This window comes from Taudactylus pleione, unplaced genomic scaffold, assembly GCF_031769625.1.
Source record: "Taudactylus pleione unplaced genomic scaffold, aTauple2 ptg000016l, whole genome shotgun sequence".
Taxonomy (NCBI): Eukaryota; Metazoa; Chordata; class Amphibia; order Anura; family Myobatrachidae; genus Taudactylus; species Taudactylus pleione.
The window spans coordinates 28,543,315-28,556,935 of record NW_028284418.1 but is presented as its reverse complement, the minus strand read 5'-3'; the positions used below and the strand labels follow the sequence as shown (position 1 = coordinate 28,556,935).

Below are 13,621 nucleotides of genomic sequence, written 5' to 3'. Positions count from 1 at the left end.
TTGCAGAGGTAAGTATTAGGGTTAGGGGGAGGATTAGGGGTTAGAGTTAGGCACTAGGGGGATGGTTAGGGTTAGGCTGTAAGAGGGGACGGTGAAGGTTAGCCTGCAGGACGGGAGGGTTATGGTTAGACTGTGGGAGGGGTAAATTAGGGTTAAGCTGCAGGAGGGGTGGATTAGGGTTAGGGGGGGTTAGGGCAAGGGTTCTAATAATTACAGAAATGTGTCGGTCCTCTGACCATCTGCATCCTGACCGCTGGGATCCTGTACCCATTCCCTTTCTGACTGCTGTATATATTGTTCTCCAATGAGTTAGTTTAATCATTTTAATGCCATGTTTGATAAATGTGATTTGTGTGTGTGTGTATGTGTGTATTGTCTATGTGTCAGTCTAGTTAGTTAGTTACTTTATTTAAAGATGTAAAATTTCCTCTATGAAGTTCTGGTTTTTATTATCGCTGTGCCATCCAGTCACATTTGTTCCTGTAATCCAGCCGTCTATCATGTGGCAATGATTGGCAGAGTATAATGAGATGACCTATTTTACTAAAAAAAAACACTTTTTCAATCTTGCCATTTATAGTAATTATAACACACCAATGTCTTCATTTTCCTATGGAAAGAGTGACGATGGTCGTTGTCATGTTGGTCTCACAGGTAGCATAGGCCTGAGAGCAAGTGGAAGCCAAACATCAGGAATTGATGCAACATCTGGTTTTCCAATACAGTGTCACATGTACAGTAATAAGCAATGCTAATCAGAAAGGGTTTATCCTCCTTCAACCATCCACCTGTCTTTCCACTCAAGAGTCCTATAAATTCTGGGAATACACATAAAACCATAGTGTTATTTTAACCTCAAGAAGTTCCTTTTTAACTTCTTATTCCTGTATGTTGTAAGTTGAGTGGAATTATATTACCTGAAACACATGGGCCTGACCTGACCATGCTGCACAGACATAAATCTAGGTGTTAGCCCAGACACTCCAGTGCAGTATAATCATTTTCATTACTCTCTTTCTATCCAGTAAGAAATGTGCATCACTAGGATGTCAGTAAAGCAGCTGTATTGCACACTTGCTACCGTATGTTTTCATTGGCAGTGTTTTATTCAGCTGTTTGAATGAAGATTACTGATAATTAACGTTAATTATCACCCATGTAAGTTCCTGACAAATACATTTACATTCTGTTCTTATTAATCACATTTATTTCTCATTTTATTACCATGCTTTTATTATTTTATTCCTAGCAAAGTAGCTGCCCGGTGCTGATAACCAGAACCAGATTAGGCGGATTTATATAAATGGAGCCTGTAGGCGTACAGATTTAGCCACACCCATTATACAGAGCATCCTGTAATCATGACAATCCTGGCCCAGAGCAGAATATAGTGACACAGTTTTGGTATTAGGGCATGCTAAAACTGCAGCAGAGCATGCTGGGATGTTTAGTTCCAAAGCAGCTGTAGGGCCCCATGTTGAATATCTCTGAACTACTGTAGGGTGAAATATAGACAAACAAATATAGTTTTTCATGATTGTTCATCTAATTACTTTAATGTGTTTACTGCAAACTCAGAAATGTCCATCACAATTTAATCAGCTAGTTCTGCGGAGTGCAAATATATCAAATATATATGTGTCCTTTATTCAAGCTCTGATGTAGTTATAAGCTTAAAACCCTCACCTCCAGGAAGCATAGTGACCGCCGAATGCATACGGGATGCCGGCGTCCAGGATCCCGGCAGTCAGAATCCCGACGCCGGCATCTCGACAGGGTTAGAATACCAACACTTTATTGGTCAGTATCCTAACCCTCCCCCTGTCCCTACACTAACACTAACCCTCCCTCCCCAGTGAACCATTCCTCCCCTCCTAGTGCCTAAACCTAACCTCCCCCTCCCCGCAACCCTAAACCTAACGCTCCCCCCTTAGTGCCTAGCCCTAACCCGCCTCCTAGTGCATAACTGCCTAACCATAACCCTCCCCCTAACTCCAGCACTTACCTTCGGGATTCCGGCGGTTGGGATGCCAGCGCCAGTATTCTGACTAGTGTCGGGATTCCGGCGTCTGCATTTTGAACGCCGGAATCCCAGCGGTTGGGATATTGACCCATCCCAGTGACCGCATCATATGTAGTGGGTATAGTTCTGCCACTGGCTATGCAAATTAAAAATATACAAACAAACAGCATCTTACATAACAACAAAAACAATATTGTGCTGCACATATGAAATAGTATGGCACGCTCAATCTATAAACAGACACTGATGAGTTAATCTTAGTATGGAAGCTACATTGTACTGTATGTCTGTGGTTAAAGGTATTGTTTACTGTAGCATGGATAATGTATTCTTTGCATGAGCTCATAAAGCATACTGTGCAGTGAGATATTTCCAAGGATATTTACATATCCTGTTATGCATTAATATGTTCGGTTATTTTTGTGAAACTAGAACTTAAGAAAAAAAAAACGTAATCTAGCTCAAATTCACAAAATATGTTTTTCATAATTGTTTCGGGCTGTGTTTTTTGGAGATGTGACAGAAAATACAACTGCCTTAGGGGCAAGACACAAGACCATTAAGATATTAGTTTGCAGTCCTATGTGAATAATGCTTGTATTGTGAACAGTAGGCAGCGCACTTTGAGTATGTCCCAAAGGAAGTTGTGCATACTTTCAGGTCTGTTATCCAAGCTTCTTGCAGTTGAACTGGTGGACACAAAGCAGTGATGTATGGAAACACGCATGTTCCAGCTAAGCATAAATATATTCCTCATTTGGTGTTTATCTCGCAAATATCATCAGTTTGTGTATTGGCTTAGAAATCAGTAGGCTTTATTTCTAAAGTGATTTGTATTGTTAGCTATAATACATTTAAACAGGCAAGTTAAAAAATATTTTTGGCTATATGCCAGAGAGAGCAAGTAGTTATTATTAACCATTTAACATCACATGCGACCGCGCTGCCACGCTGCTTCCACCAGTTTTTGCAGAGGGGATCTGTTCTGCACTTGTGCAGGACGAATCTCCTTCGACTTATCGGACCCCCCGGAAGTGATGCGGCGGTCCGTGACCGCCAACATCACTTCCGGAATTGCGCCCCAGAATGCCGTGATACTGGCACTCGGGGAGCATGTGCTAGGGGTCATTAGTCCCGCCTGACACATGCTCTGCTGCGCTCTGCATATGGGGGAGGGGAGGATTGTATGCCCATGAGTGTTGACGGGGTAACCAGGTGGGGGGGGGACCAATAAAAAGTAATATGACTCTGAAGGGGGGGTAAAGTAATAAAAAAAGAAATGATACTGTTCACACGGGAGGGGGGGACACAAAAAAAGGGTCTTTTTACAGGGGGTAGGGTTGGTTTAGAAAACAGGGATTTTTTTACTATAATGGGGTGTGGGGGAGTATTATTATTAGGATTTATGACCCCTGGGGGGGAATCTATTGCCTATAGGGGGTGGGCAGTTATTTTATAATGGGGGCATATGGACATAGATGGATGAGGGGGGTTGCAAAACACCCCCTAGATATATATTTTTTACAAAATAAAATATTTAAATATATATATTTAAGATTTATTTTTTAACTTTATTAAATAATAAAAAAAACCCGACCATTTAAATCATCAGTTAAGTGGTTAATTGAATTCAGATATATAGGGGCCTATTTATAAAAATAAATTTGTGGAATATTCCTGGTTTCAAGCGTATTATTTCAAGTATCACTTGAAAGTATCTAGTGGGTGACCGCAGCAGATATTGGAGATGCTGTGATCCTGTTTCCAATTGTAAAAGCAGCCCCCATAGTTTCTATGTGCGTAATTTACCAAGCTTGGCCTGGCAGCTAATGCCATTTTCCGATGGTGTTAGCCATTGTAGCCTATAGTATACATTCCATGAAGTTTACAAGTAGATGGATCTGTAGGTCCCTCCCCAGCCATGACTGATAAGCGTGGGTCCCTAGGCAGAAAGTTTAAATGATCGCATTAGCGATAATTTTACTTTTACAAAATTGTACAATATTGAAGGTACATACTGGCGCTTATCAAAAAAACATTACAATAGATACTTATTCCATTAAAAACAGTTTGAGCTGATGGTTTAAGTGATTCCTCTTGTCTGTTGGTCTCCTCCTTTCTCACAGTATCTCAGTTCATGAAAAGAAGGAGAAAGACACAATATTGTAGTTCGTCTGATTTTGTATATAGTGAGAGACCACCCTTTGTGTTCGCTTTCAGATGAAATAGGTGTATATTTTCTTAACCCCGTCACCTCAGAATCACAGATATAAAGTTGGCGCACCTTCCTTACTGCATATTGTAGCAAGGTAAACACATAGTGGTATCTTTAAACCATGAAAAACGCTCATTCATTAATATATAGAGGTGTTAGCAAAAGCCTCTTGTACCATTACTCACAGGAACAAAAGTACGTACACATCAAGGTTTCTTTGGCTTTAAAGAGGATCACACTCGCGTTCCCATAAATTTAAAGTATAAGTAGTTTGGGTGTACCCCTACTCACACTGCATATGATGTTGACATGCATATAAAGGTATCTTTTGCTGCGGCCATCAAATCCAAAAAACAGCCTCATGTAAACTTCGATGTTGGTAATAAATATCAACCTCATTCAAAAGATTAAATATAAAAACAAGATTTAATTTATCCAAAACAGCTTTAAAACATATAAAACATAGTGAGGAAGGCAATCAGGAAAGGAAATGGCAAAAAAAGTCCTGATAATGTTGGTAAATATAGCACATTACCCTCTGGGCGGCTAAAAAAAGTCTGGACTGCCGCACTCCCAGGTAATACGCTGAGTTTTCCAAGTTACAATATGTGATAGGAGAAAGGCTAAAGGTGGAGGCGAATAGTTTGTAGCTGCAGATTTTTAGCACATGGACAAACTGTTCTAGGTCTGAGTGGTAATAAAGAGCTATTAGGGTTCTTTTAATCGTATTAAGTATTTTATAACTTTGCTTGTTACGTTATGGATTCTTTCTTCAATTTGCTAATAAAATAAATAAATGAATCAGTATCTCCTGCTTTGATATACCAGTGTTTTTTGTGGTTTGGAAGTTCTAGTATGAGAGTAATTAATGTATGACAAATGGTTTTAATAAGGATTACTAACAGAAATGTATAAACAACTTGCTTCCAAATGAATGTGACTTCATTTAACTGGGCAATTAGTCCTGTCTTCTCTATGGGTGTCACAGCTAATGTATATAACAATTTATACCGGAATGGTTAACATCAGTAAAAACAAGTTAAATTAAACAAGTAATCAGAGCAATTATATTGATGATAAATAGAAGGTAATATGTTTACTTAATAATCATGTTCTTTTTATTTAGGTACAGCTCATGGTTAAATGATAAAACACTTGTGCCATTATAATTGCATGCAAGTGTTAATAAATCTAATTGAATTACCCAATCATTAGTTCCAGATTTGTGTTAAGTGCTGAAAACTAACTAAAAATATACTGTATGTGGAAAATGATTTAAGAAACTCACAATGGTTCGTTTAAAAACATCTGTCCTGCTTATTTAAATACAAAACTTTCCACAAAATATGTTAATTACGTTTTATGGGGCATTTTTAATATTTGAAATATAGACTCCTACACAGGCCTGGACTAACACTTGTTGTGGCCCTAGGCTGCTGTTGCTGTGCTGCGTACTAACATCCTCCATCATGTCCCTGAAATAAACATATTCTGCGCGGGATGAGATGCTTTTTATATTCTGAGGTACTAGGGCAATTTGATTCCAGAGCCAGTATAGATGCAAGTACAGGTCGGCCAGACCTGTGTGGCCTTCACATCTGTGGTTGGTAATTGAGACATTATATCCATACTCCTAGATCACTGTAAAGTGTTGGATCACATTCCATTAGACGATCCCCACTTTCATGGGGACCTGTTCCTATTCTCAATTACTAGGAAAAAACAGAGCTGGTCCTTCGACCAAAGTAGCATATCAGCCTCCAATATCCCATCCACTTCCCCAGTGAAGTGGGCAGGGTGAGGCTGTGATGATTATCATAGCCCTTCCCTCCTCTGCGAGATGCAGCACATCGTATTTGCCTCCTAGAGGTGAGACGCAAAAAGTAGGTAAGTATGGTTTTATGTCTCAGCTTCAGTGGGACAGAATATAATGTATTGGTAAAAATACATAATGACTGAGTTTATAAAACAATACTATTAGGTCTCCATCAATTCTAACCACTCCAATTTTATTTTAGGGACAGCCTGGAACACGAGGTTTTCCTGGATTCCCAGTAAGTCAAATGACCAAAAAAGAAAATTTATAAAGTTCCTCTGTAATACTGTATACATTTCCTGGATGTTTGTTTATAGCCTAACCCTTAGGATACATAGGGGGAGATGTATTATAGCGCCACTTATCACTTCCTGTTTTGCCTCTTTACCAAGACGAAGCAAGTAGCACTAACGATGAGATGTATGAACATCTCATTGGCCGGAGCTGGGGAGTGATAACACCCCCTCCGGTGATCCCTGTCTGAGTACACAACACATCAGCCTAGTGCTGATGCACTGTGTCTCAGTCCCGGCCAGCTCCAGCAAGATGACGCAAGTATCGCGAGATCCCGCGTGCAGCCCTGGAGCCGGCAGCCACCAAAGCAGGGACAGCGCTGTCCCTGCTGTGGGGATAGGGCATCGCCAGGCTGTAGCTGTCGATAGCGACAGCTGCAGTAGGCGGAACGGTCAGGCGAACTGACCGCTCATACATTGCCCAGGCTATCGGCGCTGCTATCTTGTAGATAGCCGTTCCGAAAATGACAGGGGCGCATAGCATCATACATAGATCATACATTGGGGGAGAAGCAGTATCAGCGCACATAATGTGCGCTGATGCCGCTTCAATGCTTCATACATCTCCCCCATATTCCCTTATAGCTGGGACAGTTAAAGAGAGGAGGGGTTTGTGTGCAGACTCTGTGTGAGTCCCCTCCTCTCTGCGGTGTAGTAGACTCTGGTATTGTACACTTGCAGGTCTCTGGTAACATGGAGCCTGCGCCATGGTCCTGGAGACTTTCCTACTGTGTATGCGCAAATGTATAGAAAAATGTCTTCCCCACCATTTTCCCAGTGATTTGTGCTTCCGCAGCGCCGTCGCAGGACTCCTGAGAGGTAAGTATTAAACTTGGGTGCAGGGTGTGCGGTATGGGACGCCCATTATAGGTATGTAATAGTTATTTTCATAAAAAGTATATTCTTCACTTTTTTACATTCTTACGCTATAAACTAGTTGAATCTGTAAGTTCCTTAATTGTTAAATATCTGCTAAGTAATGTTATAACTTGCTGTTTAAACTGTGCCATGAAGATAGAGCATATATAATATGTCCTGATTGTGCCTGTCTCTTAAACGTTTTATACACTGAATATGATGAGCATAATACTTACTGCCCTGTACTATTTGCGATGGGTTAATCCATTTTGCTGATTATTAAGTCAGACTAATTCTATTATGAAATAATATATATATTTATTTTTTGCATGTCTTTGTTGCAGTGATTATTTCATGAGTTGTAATTTCCAACTGGAATCTTTACCTTAATCCTTTCACTATTGAGTAAAACTGATGAAACCCTTCCTATAATAAAACAGATGGAGTGAACAACTGAGATTTTGTAATACTGGAACTCCCTTGGGTTAGGGCATCAACATTTTGCTCAAGAAGGACAGGGTTTTGAATAAGTAGTTTTGGTGTGTGCATAAGTGCTTTTATAATGTAATACAATAATGCTTTTGTGACATCTTCTGGGTACACAGCAGAACTGTTCATGTATACCGTGCATCAGTGGTGAAATATATAACAATTCCTATTGATTTATTTGTATTTCAGGGCCCAATAGGATTAGACGGCAAGCCAGTAAGTGTCTAATTACCTAGTTAGCCTTTAAGTCTATAAGATATGAAACTAGTCATTTGTGGCAACCTCATGTTGTGGGAAATATTTTTTCCACGCATCCTACATTTCAAAGCTACCTTTTTGATAGAAATATATGCCTCCAAGGTTATTGCTGCTAGTGTTGAGTATCCAAAAAATGTCACTTCTATGGTGGGGTCGGTAATTGAGTATTAAATTCCTCTCCAGAATTAGCACCGTGACAGTGGCATCTTGTGTTCTAAGATTTGTTTGTTAAAAAAATTCTAACCACCTTCCAAAGCACCATCTGAACTGTTTGCATGGCTGGCTTGAGACTGAACAGGTCATATTTCCCAGTATACTGTACTAATGCTTAGAGAATCTGTTGAAATTGCATGAAACAACAATGGTACATAAATTTACGAAACAGGATTTTAAATACTTGAAATGGCTTACTCTAATATCACATGGCCTACCAATAAATATGTATTTCTTTTGATATTAACAAATTATTTTACACCTTTCTGTAGTTCTCAACTACAATTTGTCATGCTGTTAGTGAGCTACATAACTCAGTCTTAACAACTCAAATGACAAGGTCAGAAAGAGCACACCGACCAATTGTGTTCCACTAAATTGCGAGGCTAAAATAAACAAATGGTGTATTAAGAGCGATGGTAATGGGTGACCTTGAGATTTTTAAAGCCCAATGGACTTGCAGAGGAGGCCGCCACTTTCCTACGGCTGTCCTGGTAATTTATGTTACAAAGATGCCCTAATATTAAAATGTGACTTGTGGCTCATTCTATTTCGTTTTCTTGGAATTTTAGGGTCATCCAGGGCAAAAAGGAGAAAAGGGAGATATGGTAAGTTTATCCTAATTGTTGGCTTAAAAGGGAACAAAAAATTAAATACATTGTATATAATTCCTTAAGTGCTCAATAATCACGGATCCCTTAGGCTCTTTTCTTATTCTGATGAATATGTACTGTACTCGCAACATTCATACATGGGAAAATGGGATTAATTAGACCACACCCAATACACCCAAGTCCACACTCTTTTAACAGACCATGTTCCTGTTGCCTTCCAAAAAATCTTGACTATTAAACTAGTAAATTAGTTACGACTAATGGCCCGGACCTGCATACGCCAGATCACCTCAGTCCATCCAGTGCTCTGTCCCGTCCAGCCCCCCCACACACACTTTGTTCCACCCCCTACCTGCTGTATATACTTACCCCTTCCTGGCACAGAGTGGTCCTCCTCCGTCCAGGTCTGGCCTGTTATTCTCTGTAGTGGGAGTCATTGGAGGGGACCCTGTCTCCCACTGCGGATGTATGCTGTAGAGACCAAACTGACTTTACCAGATTATACTAGTAAGGGGACACCTCAGTCCGCGTGCTGCACTGCCCCCCACTCTTCCCTACCCCCCACTCTGTTCCACATCCTGCGCTTGGTCTGGCCCACTCTCCATTGTACTAACCCCTTTTCTGCACAGAGTGGTCCTCCGGCTAAGGTCTGTCCTGATGCTTGCTGCAGTGGGATCTGTTGGAGAGGTGGCACACCCGCTGCAGCTGCGTGTTGTAGACAGGACAGACCCTAAGACATTTTGTGTGTGTGTTGTGTGTGTGTGTGTGTTGTAAAGGAACAATTTATAGTTTTCGAAGTTAAAACTAGCTATTGTCTTATCTGATTGACGTACAGTGGTTACATAGGCTCCAACCATTATCTTACATCTCACTTTTTAAATATGTGTGAAATAGGAGAGTAGGCAAAACATGTCCACATGTGAGCGTTATATGAAGGGATGTCCCTGTTAGGAGGGAAAGGATGAAGGAACCTCTTATCACATTGGCAGTGTCCCTTGCAAGTAAGACCATAGATTAAAATCCAGCCCATCAATCACGTTTGTCTCCAGGTATGGTGCCTGGAGAACTGGAATGGGTTGTGCATGGGATGCCCAGTCCCACCATTCCAAATGGACCTGAATATTGAGAATGTATCATCCCCACTGGTTACACAGGAATAAGAAATGCACTGATTTATAGGTGTGATCATAAAATGTTAGCACAAAGCACAACCATGTACTATGTTTTATATGTATGTGCTCTCTAATTTCCTTTTGCTGGGAGTCATCATGCTAAAAGCCCTGACGCACATGTTAAATGACCTAATATTAACAAAAATCTGTGTTTCTATATTGTAGCTCTGCCTCATATTAAAAGTCCTCTGTGTTCTATATTGCAACAAATGTCCCACTACTGTGATGAGGTCAGTGTTCCGGTCTCACCATAAATAATTATTGCTGTTGAATTGGTCTAGTAATGGTCCCTTTAATGAACCTGTCTATACCACATAAAATTCCCATTATAAATACATAATTGGTGTGCCTGTAATATCTTTACAGCATGGTGCACTCAGAATGCTCTATTAAAAATTCAGATGTCCCACATTTTGCCATTTATGAGAAGTGTGAGCTTTTGTTACCCAGGTTCAGCCAACAGCTGTGAATGAAATCATCCTATTCCTAGACACCTCTGCAAGTATGTCTGTCCAACTTCAAACAAAACCATTAATACACGGTGCACGCTGTATTAGAGATGTGACAATATTTACAAGGTCTGCTGGGGTGTTTTATCAGGACTGCCACCTTCCATTTTCATTCTACATGAAATGGAAAAATTATTAAAATCCAGCAGTGACGGGAATCCAAACTCCAGAAACGTCACTTCAGGGCAGTATTAAGCGTTGATGATGATCTCGTCTAGAAGTGAATACATGCTAAACACATAATGGAGCTCTCCAAATCATTATGGTCTTTGACTCCATTTGCCGCTTGTACATTTTTGCTGAGAATAGTAGCTGATTGCCACAGACTAAGGAAAAAAGAAAGAATGTAAAATTAAAAAACAACATGCAGAACTAGGCATATTTACCAGGGGGGTTCCCTATTGAGAATCGTAAAGGTAGTCCTCATAGCTTTCTACAGTATGTGGACTGACTGCTTAAAAGTCCCATTTACCAAGCAAGGTAAATGTTACATATATCTCATTGGAAAGCTTTCCCCACGATTTATATTTCATGTGGTTTGAAAATGAGTGTACTCAATCCATATATTGTTATTTTATAGCAATATTTATTTATTTATTTATTTATTACCAGTTATTTATATAGCGTACACATATTCCGCAGCACTTTACAGAGACTATTTGCCCATTCACATTCATCCCTGCCCCAGTGGAGCTTACAATCTATATTCCCTACCACATGCCCACACACATACACACTAGGGTTAATTTTGTGTTGGGAGTCAATTAACCTATCAGTATATTTTTGGAGTGTGGGAGGAAACCGGAGTACCCGGAGGAAACCTACGCAAGCACAGGGAGAATATACAACCTCCGCACAGTTAGGGCCATGGTGGGAATTGAACCCATGACCTAAGTGCTGTGAGGCAGTAATGCTAACCATTACACCGTCTGTGCTGCCCAGTAGCAATATGATAGCAATATGACAGTAATGAGAACTTCACATAAAACTTACATGCATTAATAAAAAGTAAAGGTTCGAGTTATGGGGGTGATTCAGCCTCAGACAGAGATGCTATCAAAGCTGCTAACATGGTAGCAGCTGTGATAGCACTATTATGGTAATGCAGCAGGAGACATCACGCCTCCTGCATGCATTACTGATCCAAACTGCGTCCAAGGACTCAGCATTGGATCATCTGCGGGATCCTCGGCCGACCGACGCAGATGCACAAAAGAGGCCAGGAAATCTCCATCAGCTGATGGAGATCCTGGCCTCTTCACTCCCCCCTATGCATACAGCATGCCTCCGTTTGGGGAAATGGAGGACATTGCGGCCTCCTCTCCTCCCAGAAATAGCAGCAGACTGTCAATCACCAACAGTCTGCTGCCGCTCTGTGTGCAGGATCTCAGACCTGTACTGCACTTGCACAGAGGAGGCACAATCGGAGATGTGCAATAACCATTGGGTTAGCGTAAATCTCTGACCCCATGTTTAGTAATTAGGATTTGGATAGCATCTGAATAGAGGTGATTCTGTTGAGGATACCAAGTTATCACAAGACAAGACAGCAAGGAGACTTGGAATACACCAAGGGGTACATTTATGAAAGGATGTACTTTTTACTGGCAATTTTCACCCCTAAACTGCCAGATTTATTATTCAGCCGATGTGTTGCCATGTGCGGCGATCTTAAAGCTAAATCTCATGTTGTTTATAAGCCAAACTGTCAAAATGTGGTTTATGGAGAACTGCCGCCATTCAAACGGGTAGACACAATCAAATGATTACACCCCCACAATTGGGCATGCATGAACCAGTTCTAAGTACCATTGACTCCCTCCTGGTACCCTGGCCGGTGAATGACAGGGTAAAAACAAAAAAAGTACAGTAAAGGTGTCTCTTATAGTAAAGCAAATCTGTACCCATCTTACTGTAATAAGGACAAATACAAAATAGCAGAGTCTGTTCAGGACCTTTTTGTTTTTTAAAGTCAATATAGCTGCAGTTTGAACCCCCTCACCTCGCTCACCACCTCTCTTTTGTTTGTTTTTTACATTTTTTGGAGTGAGTTTTCCTGAAATTTGTACTATAACCGCAGGTTATTATTTTCTACTGCTAGATGTCAATTTGCAGTGTTTAGCAGCAATTTTCTGGCAGCTTTGCTCTAATAAATCTGGTGGGTTGCAACTTGCATAAGATCACGCCAGAAGGTGGTGATTTAACCAAAACACTGCTTGACAAGTTTCTGAACAATAATTTGACTTCATTTAATGAGAGATGAGTCTCTGATTGTTAAGAGCTGTTATAGAGAACTAAGGAATGTGTTTGAATCACTATGGTCAAATATAGAAGAGTCTAGGGGAAGTAATGAAGGGACTTGTGATCATGTGCTGTTAGTATAGTTGCCTACTACAAAGTGACATCGAGATCAAAGAGATCTGGAGACATCACTCCAGGCACCACTCAGTATTCAAACTCACGTAGTAATAATAGTAAATGCAATTAACATTTCTGGGAGCGTTCCTGTAAAGTTTAATTATGGTGTGCTATGCGCAGCATAATAAATAAATATATCTATTTGACCATCGCAGTGTCATAAATGAACAATTTAGATGGTGCATTCAATAAATGAACATTAGTAGTAGTAGCATACTTGCCTAGCCTCCCAGAATGACTGAGAGGCTCCCGAAAATTGGATGGCACTTCCGGCCACCCGGAAAGGTGGACAAGTCTCCCGGGGGCTTGGGTAACCTGTCCACGGCCGCCCACTTCCCCAGTAAAGTGGATGGCACATGCGGCCGATGCCGCGATTCGTGTTGAAGTGCATCATCGTGGCTCCGACCCCCGCTCCACAACGCCGGCAACCTTGGCATTGCATAGCGGGGGATGGGGCTTAAATTACACAATTGCGGCATCACACTTTTGCCAGGTCTACCCACCTCTGCCCCCCACCACCCCAGACCCACTGAGTTCCGCCACCGCAGTGCCAACCTGGAGGAAGCAGCCAAAAGTTTGGCAACTATAAGTAGTGGTAATAATAAAATTGAGACCAATTTGAACATTGAAAGTATTAGTTTCTGTCTCATCCTTTTATGTTCTAGCTTGTCGTTTAAGTGCTGTTTCAGTGTATCTACTTCATACCTTATTAGCTGAACTAAAGCTTGTGTCAAGCAAATTAG

General features: G+C 40.9%; 1 protein-coding gene across 9 annotated transcripts in view; it reads left to right on the top strand.

The window, feature by feature from the left end:
* The window catches only part of LOC148541905 (uncharacterized), a 165,025-nt gene that overhangs the window by 29,786 nt on the left and 121,618 nt on the right, over positions 1-13,621 (top strand). For 8 of the 9 annotated variants that reach the window (XM_088475437.1, XM_088475446.1, XM_088475449.1 and 5 more), the window contains exons 6-8: positions 6,257-6,292; positions 7,884-7,910; positions 8,738-8,773. In XM_088475437.1, the coding sequence (XP_088331563.1) occupies positions 6,257-6,292; positions 7,884-7,910; positions 8,738-8,773 (99 nt within the window). The remainder of the gene's footprint in view (positions 1-6,256; positions 6,293-7,883; positions 7,911-8,737; positions 8,774-13,621) is intronic. The other variant, XM_088475402.1, reaches the window with a different exon arrangement.